Source organism: Hemibagrus wyckioides, linkage group LG24 (assembly GCF_019097595.1).
Source record: "Hemibagrus wyckioides isolate EC202008001 linkage group LG24, SWU_Hwy_1.0, whole genome shotgun sequence".
NCBI lineage: Eukaryota > Metazoa > Chordata > Actinopteri > Siluriformes > Bagridae > Hemibagrus > Hemibagrus wyckioides.
In genome coordinates, this window is record NC_080733.1 from 9397557 (window position 1) to 9414872 (window position 17316).

Here is a 17316-nt window from a genome sequence, read left to right on the forward strand (position 1 = left end):
TGCAGCATTTGGCAGACAACCTTAACCACAGTGACTTACATTTATCTTTTTTTTTTTTTATCTTTTTTTTACATTTATCTGAGCAGTTGAGGGTTAAAGGCCTTGATCAAGGGCCCAACATTGGCAGCTAGGTGGCCTTGAACTCACAACCATACAATTTGTAGTATATCATTTTAACCCGTTAGCTGTCGTATCACTGCCATTGTGTCCAGAATTTAAACAGGCATGCATTTTATTATGCTCACCATCAGACATTGCTTCTTCAGCACACACCTTTGCTTCTTCTGGCTCTGTAACATCTTTGGCAGCCAGATGCACAGCTCATTAAAATTCTTTGAGACCTGGGGTTCTTGTATCTCCTTTATTATTGCTGATTTGGTGGGTACTTTGGTGGGTACCACATGCTTGAACTTCTCATCCTTTTGTTCCTTCTTGGATTTGGATCTGTCATCTGATTTCATGCCTGGATTTTGGATGACGATGCTTGGATAGTGGAAACATCTTTTTTTTTTAGCATAATCAGCACGATTCCATGGTGCAGCAGCTCTTGGAGGTGGGGGAGACCCTCCACTGAGATACCATCAAAGCTAGCCTTCTTCTTCTTCTTGTCTTTTTTGGCATGAGCTCTCTGAGCAGGTTCCCATGGTGCAACAGCACTGGGCAGTAGGGGGGGTGGAATCCTCCATTGACAGAACATCAAAGCTATGGTCCTTCTTCTTGTCATAATCAGGGATAAGGACATCCTTCAGAAACCTTTCAATTTTTCTTTGAATTGCTTCTGTAACTCTTATGATGGTCTCAGCTAGAACGCCAGGGTCAGGAGCCATGGTATCATGCTGATGCTGAGGCATCTGGCTCTTTCTCTCTTGAATGCTCCACTAGGCTGAGAATAGAGATCACACTGTATTTATCTCACGCAGATGCATCATAAGCTAATAGAGACACTCTGGTCAATGAGCCATGGCCTACAGACAGGAACATCTACCAGAGTGAAATCTAACCATGTGAATAACTTTCTACACATTTGCAATGCTCTGTTCATATAAAAGTAATACAGTTATGTTTGCAAGTTTGCATACTATTTGAAGTAGATTTGTAGTAGAAATGCACTGTGTACGATTTGGCAGATGTTTCCTTTTCACTATTAAAATATTTGAATACTGTTTATGATAATAATTGGAAAATAAATAAAATGATGTCAGATCAAAAGCTTGCGTTTCCCTATCTGAATTTGAAATAAGATACATGATTTGTATTCTCCCAGATACACTGTCTTCTTCAAATTTTGCCTAATGCTTAGTATTAATAATAATGCTATTATTCTCATATATGTCTCATTTCAGCCACACAGCCAAGTATATTCTTTAACTTATTGATTATTATTTTAAAATAGAGGAACACACTTTTTTTACTTAAAACCATGACATATGTAAACCTTTGTGATCGAATGTATATGAATTATATGCATTTGCATATAAATTACGCAATGTTTTGGATTTATAAACTCAGTAATCTGCTGTATGTCCACAGTGTTGAATGATTGGATAATTGGCAATTGGCAAAATTGGATAAAAGTCTTTTTTTTCCTTATACCCATTTAAATCGTAATGTGATGTGGCATTAAATAAAAAGGAGAATTACTCTTATCACAATGAACTAAAGACTTAAGTCCTGTGCAAACTTCCAGCTGGTTATGAATGAGCCAAACTGATGGTACTTAAATCTGCTATAAGCCATATTTTTAAGAACACTTAGGCTAAACAAAAAATTCCATATTGTCCATATTGCCATGTCTCTGGAAAGAGGTGGTCTGCTCTGCCAGTCAGTTACTTTGCCAATGCATGAAGAGGTTATACATAATTCACTGGCCTGGATGACATATTGGAGTTGTCACTCAAACATCTACTAATCAGAATCTCTCAATTTGAAACAGAAATTATGACATTACATTAAATGACAAAGAGACTTGAGAAAAACCACTAAACTACTCTGTGCTAGTGACAAATGTGTTGAGTCATGTTTTCAAACCTTAGTACTGCTAGTCAGCCATGTTTGGACTTCATTCGTAGTCCTTAATCTTCTTTATACCAGAGGTTCAAGGACATGTTTAGTGCTATAAAATTCCATAGATTCCAAGTATATTATTAATGACCCTGTTTCTGTAGCAACAACTTGAACTATCCAAATAAACAGATTAAATATATCTATATCTATATCTATCTATATCTATCTATCTATCTATCTATCTATCTATCTATCTATCTATCTATCTATCTATCTATCTATCTATCTATCTATCTATATATATATATATATATATATATAAAATTGTTGATATGGTGAAGTTTTCTGCATGGAGCTTAGTTATACATTTTGGAAGATGTTTCTATTAGCACTGTGTAACAGTCAGAGGTAAAGCTGTCACTTCAGCTTTAACTTCCCCTAACACAAGAAGACTATCCCAACTTCAAGAAAAAAGAGAGGCTTGTGAGGGACTGATAGTTTAGAGCTGTATTAGCCTATGAGAAAATAAGACATTTTCAAGGATGGTCCACAACAATAAATCTAATTGTAAACAGACATGTTCATTAATAGTCTAAAATGGGTTGCATTGCCGTGGTATACACATAAAATCACTCAATCAATTAGTTTTCTAGAACAAGTTGGCTCTTATTTAAATTCCTTAAATAACTATCTATTTGTATAGTGCTAATGATGTAATTTGAATTTGTAAACCATTCCCATCTTAACCTAAATTATTCAGAGAAGGCCAAAATGTCGAAGCATATAAAGCAAGTCACAGGAATGCTCCAGAGAAGTGGCCAAGTATATTCGGGGTGTAGGGTGGTTTTTTTTTTCATCTTCTGCTCAATCACATATTTTTCCCTCCACAAAATACAGCTACTTACTTAAAGTACTTTAAATATAATTGTCCAGAAGACAAAATAAAAGACTTGGAGGGTATGAACTGATGATCTTGTGTTCCTAAAATAAATGTTCTGATATTAGCACTGACTTGTAATATATGACAGAGAGAAATCACAATATGAGGTCAGAAGACTAAAAGCTTCAGTTGTTTAATCTATGTAAAAAATAGTCTGCCAGTGTAGGATGCATTAAGGGTAATCCATTAATCAACCCAGCTTTGTAACTGTTTGTCTTTGAATTACTAAATATTTCAATGCCGCCACTAATTAACCGGACTGGTACACCGGCAGCAAAAAGACAGAAGGTTGCTTTATATGACAGGACATGACCAACTAATTACCAAGGCTTGGATGAGGTTAATTTTGTGAGTTAAATAAAGGAAAACACAAATATAGGCAGGGTTGTGGATCTGCATGGGCTGGTGTGACATGTTTGAGTTAATACAGTGAGGCAAAATATTTTTTAGCATTACAGACAACAGTCTCAGAGAAAAAACTCTCATCACATATCATATTTTACATATCTTCTCAGCCAGAGATGTCACGACTCCCTAAGCCAAGACAATGTCCACTGATGCTAATGAGTAATCCAGCCATGCCATTAAAGCTAATAAGGTTCTCATGACTCAGTAGCAATGCAAATCTGTGTTTGTCAATCAGTGTTGATGCAAAGGCAAGCAGGATGTTCAATCACTTTGAGAAAACACATAAGCAATGCCTATGTCATGCCACATGTTGGAAATGACCTTGTATAACTGTGCTGTTTATGAACAAACCTTGACAAATTGCATAGTGATCAAGCTCACCTCTCAGGGCAGGGTATTCCAAACTGAATATTGGAGAATGGCTAGTTAATTTTTAGCTGGTCACAGCTGCTAAGGTTTACATTCTGCCCAGAGCGACAACAGACAAATTGCAGGAATCTTAAACTTTCACCCTCTGCCCCAGTGCTTTCTAGAAAAGTGGAGCTACTCTGGCAATACTGAAGGACTTGGGTTTTTTCCAGGGCTTCACCACATAGTATATGCAGATCCCTGTATTGCTTCAGTAATCCATGGCTGCAGATAGATTCTATCTGCAGACAAGCTGAATAAGACACTGCATGACTTAGAAACAGAGAGGGGTTATCTATAGACTTAAAAAGTAAATATCATGACTGAATTGTTATTACTGTAAAGAAGGATGGGTTCTACAGTATCTCTCTTCACCCTAGAGACCTTAACAAGGTACACACTAGATGTCCGTATCAAATATTTACCAGTTAGCCTCGAAAAGATGGCATCTGGAAGAAAAAGGTTATCTGTGAATATGATGACCTCTGTACATTTAACCGTAGGGCAGATTGCCATTGCCTCCCCTTCGGCATCAAGTCAGCCAGAAAAAGTATTTCAACAAATGAACTCTGCAAACTTTGGAGATTTTCCTGGGACATACGCTGTTCCAGAAAACATAATCATTGGAGCTTAAGAGGCATGTTTAAAAAAACAAAAACAAAAAAAACACTGAAATAATGTTATACATGGTGTCTGCGGTCACATTAGACATATGTGTAATGGAGATGGTAGCAGGCCTGACCCAAATAAAATGTCTGCTATGATGGAGATCCCCCTCCCACAGACAAAAAAAAAATATTATAATCGTAGCATTACTGTGCCTGACACACTTCTCATTCCAGTACAAGAAGCAGAGCTCACTGCATCACTTAAACAAAAAATTATGCGGTATGGCAAATGGCAGCCAGCACAGAAAAGAGCAGTGGACAAACTACTATATCTGCTTCTCTACTACTTCAATTATACAGTCCAGAGGGACAGAATGATACAAGCTGCTGCATCCAAAAGGGCAGGTGCATGATGCAGAATGACAGGTATTAGCCACAGTTTTGACTGAATTATGCAAAAAAAATATATCATTGGTAAGGTTTCAATATTGAAACAGAGACCATGTACACAAATAACATGACCTGGGCATACGTGTGAAAATGTTGACTTCATCAATGAAACACTGGTCAAATTCTTAGTGCAGAAACACCCTATAGATAAACCAGTCACAGACACAGGGAATTACTAGATCCTCTTGAAACAAATCTATCAAAGTGGTTGGCCACAGAAAAAGAACAATGTAGTACTCCAAATACAGCCCTGCTGGCCTATTTGTGACAAACTACTTAGAAGTGTGATAATTTCCCAAGAACTGAAAGCCCAGCTGTAGAACATAGCCTTTGTGTATCCCATTAAAGCATTTGATAATTAGCCCAAATCAGTCAGCTAACGCAGTGGCCTGGGTTTCTTTCAGAGTTGGCGCTGCTAAATCATGAAGAGTCATTAACGTCACATGCAGTGCTTGAGGATGTGCCAATAATTTGCCAATACAGTGTTAAAACCAGGTCATTATTGCATTTTTAACTACATAAATCGACAAAAAAAATCATCTGAGCATAGTCATTGTAAAAGACAAGGAAGAATTAGTAAGACATGGCAATAAAAAAAATCTAAATCAGGTCCTGTTGCTTTTACCAAAGCAGAACAAAGACAGGGTTACCACACAGCAGCGAAGAAAATGGTTTGCTCTAAGGAACACCCATGGTGTTCCTTCCCCTGAGGAATACTCACATACAGGGTTAAAACTTTCAGCTGCCCAGCTGCTGATGGAGCAAACCAAATCTCCAGGAGAAGCCATGGCTCCACATTTTACATGGAGACTGGCAGCCTGTGCAGTGCTAAAGATCTTCTTAATCCACATTAAAATAGCAGAATGCTGGATCTGTAGATTAAAATCATTCTCTAGTCCTATCCAATATGCCACCTGCTAAGCACATGCTGGTAATATTGCCACCTGTACCCACACCTGCTGCTGAGGGCACAGTTTCCACAAGGGTATGATGAGGAACTTTAAAAATAGATTAATTCCATTAAAGAATAAACAGAATTCACTTATTAATGAATTGGATCTAGTCGAGTTTTGTTGTTGCATGTGCACAAGACATGCCTTGGACAAACTCAAACTCACATGACTACTCACATTCCAGCTAAGCTCTCCTGAGGTCGCTTTTGTTTGCTATTGCTGATGTCCATTACTATCGGGTCGTGCATAAACTTGAAGACGTTTTCTGCGTGGTCATATGCACCTTTGGGCCAAAACCCAGTGTCTCCATATTCTAAAGCACACTCAGTCCAGCTCGTCCATGAGAATGTCTGGATGGATCCATATTGATCTCGGGAAAAGCCCGAGGGTAGAACACGAAGCGCGCTTAGGGCTTTATCTCGGTCTCTCCACACCAGAGGGTGAGAACATTTTATACCGGGTGTCACTGCTATTTTATATAAAACGCTGATAGATTGTACGGCTTTTGACCAAACGTGCATGACGTCGGTATCTCGTTTCGTATCGTAAGTGTAATACACTTATTCTGTTTATAGTCTATTTGGCTGGTTTCATTGATTAATCCAGATATAACTGGATTAATTTTACTAGTTCACTGACACACACACACACGCACACACATACAGAGAGAGAGAGAGAGAGAGAGAGAGAGAGAGAAAGAGAGAGAGAGACGATGTTTAATGGTATTGTTATAATAATAATAGTAATATAATAATAATAATAATAATAATAATAATAATAATTATTATTATTATTATTATTACTACTACTACTTGCTTATTATACTACACTATACGCAAATCTTCAAAGCAATAGACTGTGGGCCACAGTCCCAGTGTGTGTGAGAGAGTGAAAGAGAGAGAGAGAGAGAGAGAGTGAAAGAGAGAGAGAGAGAGAGAGAGAGAGAGAGAGAGAGAGAGAGAATGAGAGAGAGAGAGAGAGAGAGAGAGATGCGCTCTCCGCAGTCGGACTTTCGGCGTCGTTGAGAGACTACTAATGCAGTGCGCCTAAAGGAGCTGCGGTCCAGGGAATGCCTTATCGACCACGTCCACACCTCACAATGATTCAGACAGGAACGGAGGCTGCAAACTTTTGAGCGGAGGTGGTGTGTGTGCGCGCGTGTGTGTGTGTCCTATGATTCATGCGGAGAGAGGCTGAAACGTAGAGTTCCGCTAATTAATTGGAAACAAAACGGACGGACGCCGAGTCGGAAGAGAGGAAGCGCGTGGAACGGGTTGCAGCTGCCTGCCAGAGGCTTTTCAACCCTGAACCTCATCCTATCCCTTCTAAACAGCGTGTAAGGTTTGTCTGGAGCCTGTAACGGAAAAAAAGACGGAGCTCTCGTTATCATAATCTTCCATTCCCCCGTTTTGCTGTGAAATCCTCCCGCAGCATCCGCGAACCCCGCAGTCTGCGCGAGATGGTTCAGTCCGCCTGCGCGAGCCCTCTCCCGACGCGAGAGGATTTTTCTCAGCGCCAACGCGAAGCAAATCTTCCCGTGAAAACCGTCTGATAATAGTGAACCGCTGCCGAAACGCAACAAAACCCCCCCAAACAACACCGCAAATCCCTGCCATGGGCGCCACTTTGAAATCGGAAGGAGCGGGACTTGTACGGACTGCTTGTGAATGCGCAGGGAAATCGGGGAGAATACAATTTTTCGCACTAATGAAGACGGGAGTAACCTCGCAGCCCTGGAACCGGCTTCTGCTTTTGTACATTGCGCTGCTCACCGCCTCGGTTCACGGCAACGGTAAGTTTTGCAGTTGGCGCGCGCAGAGCGGCGGTGGATGCGCGGGGATGCATGCGCACCCCGGCTCGCTATAGACACTATATACACTGTATACACTATGGACCACCTGCCGTGCACCCCTTTCACCCTATACACACATTATATTCTGTTGGCGAGCAAAATGATGCTTTTTGGACCCTGCTGTGTATTGGTTCTGTATTCTTCTTCTTCTGGTGCTGACGATCCCATGCGAATGCGGGTTACATGATAAGCCGAGTACTGGAATGATCGACACGTTCAGTTTCCTCGCAGTCTAATTACAAGCTAAATATTGCGACACGACTGCTTTATGTTGGATCCTCGATGAGCCTACAAGATGTTTCTATGCGGACATTTGTAGATATAAACGCATCATTCTGTCATGCTATGGAAAACGGATTCGTTGAAGGAAACCTAACGTTTTCTGTTAAAACATCCTCCCTGGCACTTTATCCCAAACTCGAACACGTACTTAAAGTACCCGATAGAAATTGTTGACATAAGAGGGGTTTGTGTGTGTGTGTGAGGGGGCGAGAAAGAATAAGGGTTTTTATTAGGACGGGGGCATGTGTGCGGGGGTGGCATGAGCATTGGCGCGTGGACAAAACGTTATTTCTGCGCAATCCTCCACCACAAGGCATTTCTGAAAATCCAATTTTCTATACGCTAAACAATATTACATCACCTATCAATAGAATGGAGTTATGTGCCATGGCGAACTTTTAAAACTCACTCATGGACTGTTGGCCTAATGGCTTAACGAATAGCAGCAGATCATCAGATTTAAAAAGCGCATCATTGTGCCACTTGTTCTCTTAAATTTATGAAGTCAGAAATCCAAAAAGTCTTCATTTCTGATGAGTTCTGTCTCTCACATTCACTGTAATCTAGCTGTGAATCACTCCAGACAATAATCATTTCATTTTTTCTCTGGACTGAAATGTTTAAAGTCCAAGAGTTATAGAGATTCCTTATATCTCTCAAAGGCTACAGCGCTGCCTGCCTTTGCCGTCTTTTATCATTTCTTCCCAACAAAAACGTGAGGTATTTATTGTGTTAAGGTGCGATGGGTAGTTTGCTGCTTAGCTTTTAGTGCTTGATTTTCTTAGTTTGCACAGCGCCGGTAAAACGGCCCCCCAAGCAGTTGCCCTTTTTTCCCATTAAGCGGCACCAAAGCTTCACCATATCTCAGCAAAAACAGAAATTAATCCAAATCCGACGCAGTTTATTTAATTAAACACTTAAAGCTAAAGGCAGTGAGCTTTATTCTTCATGAGAAGGAATGTTTAAGGTGACTTTTGAATTGACGGCCGCTAATTCAGGATTTAGAGGGGGAGATCAAAGCAAATCAATATACAGCACCACGTACAGCTTCCCTCGGATAATGGCGTTGTTTTACGGATTTTATTTCCACAGTATGCGACCACATATCATTTTGAAGCTCCACGATGTTGAATGAAGACCTCTAGAAGTCTAATACTGTGAATATATTTAGGATTCAGTAACGCACTCATCCATGTCATTAAGTTCCCACAATGGTTTGATGCTGTTTATTAGGCAAAGTGAAAGTTGTTTAGGGCACTCACACGGTGCTGAGCTCACTGTTTTATTTAGCCTTCATCATACTTTTCTTAAATCTGAGTCAGAAAATATTGTATCTTGCAGATCTCATAGATAATAAATGGCTTAGTAAAATCAGTAGCAACATCAGGCATCTCCATGATGCAACTTATTGTAAGGCTGAGTTCAGTCTTTCTTCATCATGTTGGAGAAGTCTTTGAGTAAGGAGTCACTTTTTAGTTGTTACATATCTAACAATGTAAAATGGCAGCATGTCGCACATTTGCTAGCTAACCCTAGGATATAAACTAGAGCTGATGGAGCAGTGCAGGAGGCGTAACATATTTAATGTACTTCTAGAAAAGGGCTGCTTTTTTCATACAACATACTTGTTATCATGCATCACCTGGGATATGAGAAGTTCAGCCCTGCAGAACAGGTGTTTAAAGAAAGCTTAAAATATCTCCTGCAGAGATTTCACTAGAGAGACTAAAGCATAGCTGCATATTAAATGTGATGTGTTTAAAAAAAAACACTAATGGAACATGCCATCTTGTAGCATGTTAGTGTCTACTACATGGAGAATAGAGCTTTGAGATGTGTTTATTTTGATATAATGTCAAAAAGGCAGCCAAGAGAACTGACTTTTTGGCTGTTTCTGATTTAATAACGATTATCAGGATAAAAAAAAAACAGGATAAATGATTAGAGACTTAACATGATGGTGTTGCTGTATATGGCTTTTACTGCCCTGAAGTTGATTTTTGTCCAATGACAACAGGTCTTGAGGTCCTTTATTCCTTAATTTGTCAATTCACACTGTTTATCTATTTACAATTTTGTTTACTTAGGTCTTATTATTGACAGCTGCTATAAACTGTCATTCCTTTACCAGCCTTTTTTTCTTCTCTTTTTGAAGTTAATAAGACAGAATTTTTTTTTCTTTTAGCAGGAAACTTTTTAAAGAAAATGACAGCTTTAGCTATGACTGTTAAATTCGCTGACACTAGAGTCTCCTTCAAAATGCTAAATACATGTCACCTCACTGAAAGTGGCAACATATAAAGGATTCCACACATTTTTAATCCTTTTATCAGCAGCATCCACTATACAGGACCCTAAAAATGAGATTTTACTATAGATATGATTACATATCCAAACAGAATTAATGTCAGAGGTGCTGTTAATGAAATTGACACATTCTTATCAATAAGAATCAAGCAATCAACAGTGTCAACTGGCCTGGTCATTATTCCTAAGAAATAGTAAAACACAGCCCACTCAATAGGTGTTCAGCATTAGCACCGAAGGTAGACAACAAGCTCACTCAAGTGCTACAGTGAAGAGCTTACTGTAGCTCTTGTTCAGAGTTCCATTTACAGAGGTACAAAGAGCAAATGGTAGGTACGTGCTTTAGAAGACAGCACAGGTTTTTCTGCTACAATCTCTAGCGGCAATGCATTAAGGACCACGGACAGCTCCTGAGTGCTCAAAGTCACATGAAAAGCCAGCAGGCTTAAGTGGGAGCTTTATGAGTTTCACACCACACCATGAAACTGCAGCAGCGATCTGTCCTGACATGCACAAATGGTTGTCTTTACTGAGAAGATTAACATCGAGCCCTCTGCTCATATGGAAAACTAATACAGGAATATTATACATTGCTTCACATGAAGCCTTGTCTACATGGAAATCCCAGTTGGGCAGTGTAGAAATAACCATTACACAACAAATCCATTATTTTGATTTTTATTTTACAGAAGGATGCTGTACTCATAAATGTTAATTAAAATTGAGAAAGATACTGAGCAAACCATGTACATGTTCAGTTTCTTACAGGAGGTAAAAACATCAGGCATCATAGCTCTGCTTTAACATAATGAGGTAACAGGATGTGCTGATGGCTCTCTCGTAATTGCTGTGGTGGTTTCAGGTAAATGCTGATGATGTGGTCGTTATGCCAAAGTGGGTTTATAATGGCAATAAGTGAACACAAGCATCGTCCTTTCAAAGCAATGGGCATTCCTTTCCAGACCTCATGGCGGATTCCTAATGATAATAGCATCATAGCCTCAGCTTGTACTTTCCCTATTCAGGTTTATGTTTCTTCCTGTCATTTCGCATTGCAGTCAGATCTCTCAGATTACATAATGGCATAAGGTGTAGGAGGTCTAAGTCAGCTACATACACAAACTTACCTGCTTAATTTCATTAGTTTACAGTGTCTAAGAAGAACAGAAATGATTAAGGTCATTTTATTCCCATGAGTGTCTTCATTGCTGTGATTTAGGCATTTACTTTTCTTGGCAAGGAAATAAAAGGTATGTCTTACTACCAGTGTGACATATCACTTACATCTTAGCTTGGGATCTTGTGACATTTCCATCAAGATTAGAATCAGGCAATATGAAAATATATTGATATGTATTAGCCCTGCAGCCTCCTTAAGCTTTTTAAGCACAAAGAATTACTGCTTTTTTATTTTTGATCTCTTGTGATTAGATTAGACTACTTATTTTAGCTATTCATGGCTCTAGCACCAGAATCGTTTTGTTGTTCCAGCCTTTCTTTTAGTGTTGGAATTCTCGCTCATGCTAATTGGCTCTATTAGTTACTGCATTGTTTAAAAATGCCCAGTTATTTGTGAAACCAGTTACATCAGAGACACATATTTTCGTTTTTTTTAACCAAATGGTATATAGAAGCCTTGCAAGAAACGAAAGCAATATATAAACAATATATAAAGAAAAAGAAACAGTAGTTCATAGAGAAATTGAGTGGACAAAAAGCCAGCAGGAGTGGGGCAGCCATCACGTTTTAGTCCGCTGACGGCAGGAGGTTGTTAGCTGCTCTAATCTCTGTCGATGCTGAGGATCTGTCACAGCTGTTGTACTTAAGCACAGGTGTCCATCATTCTTTGGTGTGTTCCCGAGGACCCTGTTGAGATGATAGGCTGGATGTAGGCAACACAGCTAAACAGGTTTATTTACATGCATTTGGTTACTGCTGAATTATCACTGGATTATAGTTATATGGTGATCCTTTTTTAATATACAGTTTTTAAATGTAAAAACATTTAAAAGGTTGGTGAGTTCACTATAATGTTTATATTATGTTTATTTCATAGTTAGACTTTTGTTATACTGACACTGCAAGGCTGTGATTCAGCTGTAGGTAATAACAGTCCCCCTGTACACAATTGCTTTTATACCACAGTTCTGTAAACAATTTGTTAAAACTAAGTAACTGAATATAGTCAGATATGAGATATTATCAGTCTTGAAATGCCACATATCCTGTCAGATTAGTGCACCCGAACTAAGTATTGTATAAATATATTTAATGGATATTGCTTTAATCAGTGTGCAATACTACAATTACTACTACAACTCTGACTACTAATAGTGTCACTAATAGGGGCCTACTAAACATCAGAGCAGCAGGTTGGTGCAGTGGGTAACATTACTGCTTCATGCTTCCAGGATTCCTGGTTTGATCCTGATCTCTGGTTAGTGTCTATGCAGAGCTTTGCTTCTTATCCTTCTCTATATGAGTTCATTCCAAGATCTTCAGTTTCCAAAATGTGCTGGGTGAACTGGCTACATTAAATTGCCCAAAGGATAGACTGAGTCTGTGTGTGCATGGTGCCCTGTGATGGACTGACATCCCATCCAGTGTGTTTCCATCTAACCTTGTGTTCCACCAAGTGTCCTCAGGATAGGCTCTGGGTTCACAGCAGCCCTGACCAGGAGAAAGTTCTTACTGAAGATAAATGAATGGATGAAAGAAACGAGGGTGTGCTAGTAAATCATTTCTATTGTGATTTCATCATACCGCTATAAGCATGCTATGGAGTGGTGTTTCTGAAATCAGTGAGCTCTCATGTAGATCACATATTATATTTTCTTTACAAAAAAGATCAACTCAGAATGTCAAGCCGAAGCAATCCTGTTAACATACACTGCATGCACAATAAGAAAGAATCAGATTTAATGTTTATGTGTAATGAATATTTATGTGTAATCAAAGAGCACATCGGTTTGGATAAATATAGTTAAGGCATGTCATGCTTTCTGGCACTACAATAAGTAGGTTATTCTCTTATTTACAGACAAAACTGGGGTTAAATTGCTAAAAGGATTTTAAAACATACTGTATGAAGTATTATATACCATAATGTATGCAAATCATCACTGGTAGATGCCTCTTCAGGTGCTTTGTCCATCATCATATTCTCAATGATAGAGCCAAATGAAGGATGACTGAGAATCATTAGTGCGTAGTGGAGAATCTTCAGCTTTATGATCATGATTGGCATGACACAGAGCTAGGAAACAGAGGACACACCACCACAGTGCCTCTGGAAGCAGAAGCTAACAGAGTGGATTCCATTACTGAGATTATGTCTGTATAAACTGTGATATAAGTGTAGTTTTAGCAGAGATTCTTTAATGAGTGGCATTTTAGTGCAGCTCCTGGGTTCAACCTTAAGCTAGGGTTACTGTCTGTGCAGTTTCCCATGTTCTCCCCATGTCCATGTGGGTTTCCTCCAGGTTCTCTGTGTTCTGCTTGGCTATCCAGAGTGTAATCCCACCACACACAGTGTTCCCAGGATAAGCTCTTGATCCACCGAAACCCTGATCACGATCAAAGAATGGAGGGATGAATACTTTTGTACGTTATTATACTTTAAAGCTTGGCTGGATTAGAGTAAAAAATTATTTGTTCTTGGTTATAATGAGAGCTACTTGAATATATAATCATATACAGCATTTTACTAGGAAATTCTGCAGCACATTGAAAATTTCCCGAAGGTTTGACAAAACATCACTCCACTATATTGAAAGCACTGATGCTTGTGAGACAAATGTAGAAATTAAAAATTGAAACAAGAAATGGAAGTAAACAAAACAAGGTAAAGTAAACAAAGCAGGTGATGAGGAAATCTCCGATCTGTCCTTAGTTGTTAAGCATTTCTGTGCTGTTTTTTTTTTTTCAATTTCTGAAGATAAAATTACAGTAATAATTGTTGAGGAAAAGAGCATAGAGTTAGCGCTGCATGACTGGTGAGGTCGAAGTAGCGAGGGGATCCTCTTATTGAGATTCTGTCCTTTCACTCCCTCGCTCCATACTCGTTGTCATGGGGATGGCATAAAAACTGCTTTTGCCTGAGCAGTGAACAATAAACAAACTGACTACATGGGTCGTTCAACATCTCTTCTCTCCTCCTCTACTCGAACCCTTCAGCTTGCTGTTTCAAAGCGTATTACTTAGAGAGAAACTCACTCACAAACATGACCTTGCTCCATATGACTGGAAGAAAAGGTCTATAGGATAGAGGTTTAGAAGAATGAGGCTGGCCAGTTATTCGGCAAACGGCGTCTCAGTGATTGAACATTGCTTTGTTGTGCAGAAACTTAAGAATACGGCATGTGAAGTCATGGTTGCGTATCACCAGAATAAGCCAGTTTCTCTGCAAGTCCATACGACAGCAACGAACACTGGCTCATTGTGGCTTGGTAATGGGGCTCAGTGCACACAGGATCCTGTCTGAAATATACCACATTCTATGCACTCCAGCACAGATCCATGCCTTGCTGAAATGTGACACTAACGAGGAAGGCCAATCCGTTTTAAGCTACCTCTGCTTGTCTAAATCAACTCACGTGTATGTGTGACTCACCTTAATATGACTGACATCATTTGTGTTTGAGATTCAAGCTGAAATTTAAGCTGAGTTTTCACCTCAGGTTAGTTACAGCATATCTGATTAGTCACTCACATTGTGGATGCGTAATTAATGTGAACCCACTGCTGAGTGGTTGTGCGTATGTGTGGGAATACTGTACATGTGTGAGTGTATATGTTAGGTCCAGCACAAATGTTTTACAGCTTAAATTGTTGTGTCTTTGCTGCTTGTTTGCGTTATTAACCGGCCAATCCACTGGAAAAACAAAAGATGCCACCTGACTGAAGTAGGGCCAATGTTCTTGTCTTTCCACTGCATTTGCCATGCTATTAATGGCCAACACCATCACCCCACAAAGACATTAAGCTAATGTATAGCTTCACTCCGGAAAGCTGAGCTTGGCGATTTCCTTTCTAATGGTGGGCATTCTTAGGTTAATCCCGCTATGATGTACTTTGGAGGCATATGCCCTGGCACATTAGGCTGGAAAATAGTTGTGCCAACAGAGATTTGTGTTTCTGAGTAGGTCAATTTTCCCCTTTGGGTTGGCATATTTCAATCTCGCTTGTTTGGCCTGTTGTTGAAAAGTAGGCATGCACTTTTTTTTTCTGAGAGATTGCCCTTTGAAATAAAAATATCATGCAAGTATTCTGCAAAATGCAAATGAGCACTTTAACAAAACAGCTTTTCTTTTTTTGGTAAATGCATGTTTGTGGGTGTTTAAATAGTGGCATGATCCAAAAAATGCAGAGAAAAATAGATGCACAGCCAAATGACTATAAATAACACATCTAGCAGAGTACTATATATTAAAAACAGCTAAACAAGTCTATATATATATATATATATATATATATATATATGTGTGTGTGTGTGTGTGTGTGTGAATTAATGCTTGCTGAAGCATAATGTCAGGTTCATGTGTTTAATATATTTAATGAGAATGAGTTTTCAGAAGGTATAATGTTGATTGTCAATGTATAATTTCATTGATTGTTGAGTTGTAAGTGTAGTCAGGGAAATAACGCACCCTTCAGCTATTCTTGGTAAATTTTCCTCTTAGCAGTTTTGCTTTTCCTCAGGGCAATTAATAGAGGGAGGAAGTGCAGACAGATCATTTCTGAATACACTGAAGTATTTAATACAGGCAAACAAACCATTCTTCATGTTCTATTTCATGGGAAAGGAGTTGTCATGATATTTAAAGATTTTGTTGATGTCATTAAATGCACAGTGCACACAGATAATACTCTGAATAAACAAGGCCAGAGTAAGCAAGCAAGAACGATTAATGCTGCTCTTTATTGTAGGATACATTCAAGGTCAACTTGTAGTATATTCCAGTTATATAACCAAATGTTTTTGAAGAAGTCATAAAACTCGAAAATCCTACCTTGTATTTGAAATACGGTAACTATGAAAAGAATAACACTAGCATCCATTGCATTGCCAAGGCATTGCTGTATTTTAATAGAAACTATTTTCTCTGACATTTAACTACCTGGTGAACACATTTTATACTCCTACTTGCTGTAGTCACCAACATTATTTTAACAGATGAAGGACAGCGTATATCACTGATGAAGTAGCTTGCTAGGGATCGACTCAATGCACATTTACTGCTAATATCATGGTCATGCCTTCTGTTTAAAATAACATGAACATTTATGGAGAAAATGATTTAAAATAATTGTAACGATTAAAGGCAGTGTGTCATATGCCCAAGAAAATCCTCCTTGTCAGCCATGTTATAGACACTGCTTCCTTCACTCCTGAGTACTAAGGCAAACAAGGCTTCAGGCCACAATCCTTTGCCCATAATCCATTGCCCACAACCTCTTGGAGAACAAAAATGAAAGTTAATCTATAGCACAAAGGGGATAGAAGCTGAACCCCAACATAGCTACAATCCTCTTATGATGTTATAATAATAATATGATGTTATAAAATGTTTGTATCAATAGCTACCGTTATCTAAAAACTGCTAGCACTTCATCAGTTCATAATGTAATGAGATAATGCATTGATTTTGCTAAAACCACATAAGCTAACTAGCTACTAGCTATGTTAACTAAATCCAGTAAAAGAGCTAATTAAGACCTTATTGCTAACTAAGTAAGCTGATCTCATGAGGTGCACTAAGGTTGCTCCATTAAGACTAAAGAATGTGTAAAGGAAAAAAAAAACAATCTGTAGGTTCACATTAGGAGTTTTCTGATGACTTCTAAATGCAGCAAGAACTCAGTAGTGCCTTTGTGCTTGAGTAGATGCTAACCATTTGAATGAAATGAGCCTAACTGTATTACATCTGTTCATGAACAGATATTTTGTAAACCACTAGGAGAGCACAATGCTGTGTTTAATATGGTGTAATCACATATCGATTAAATGTTCAATTAAATGTTTCCATTGTCATTGTTGGCACACATGTTTATGTGTTTGACAGACATAATGCTGAGAAATATTGAACATAAAACCTTTTAGTC

At 38.8% G+C, this 17316-nt stretch overlaps 1 protein-coding gene across 1 annotated transcript in view; it reads left to right on the forward strand.

Annotated features, from left to right (window-relative positions):
• The first annotated feature begins 6786 nt into the window (after positions 1–6786).
• csmd2 (CUB and Sushi multiple domains 2) overlaps positions 6787–17316 on the forward strand; it is a 287362-nt gene continuing 276832 nt past the window's right edge. Inside the window, exon 1 of the mRNA XM_058378138.1 lies at positions 6787–7563. Coding sequence (XP_058234121.1) covers positions 7386–7563 — 178 coding nt within the window. The 5' untranslated portion in view covers positions 6787–7385. The remainder of the gene's footprint in view (positions 7564–17316) is intronic.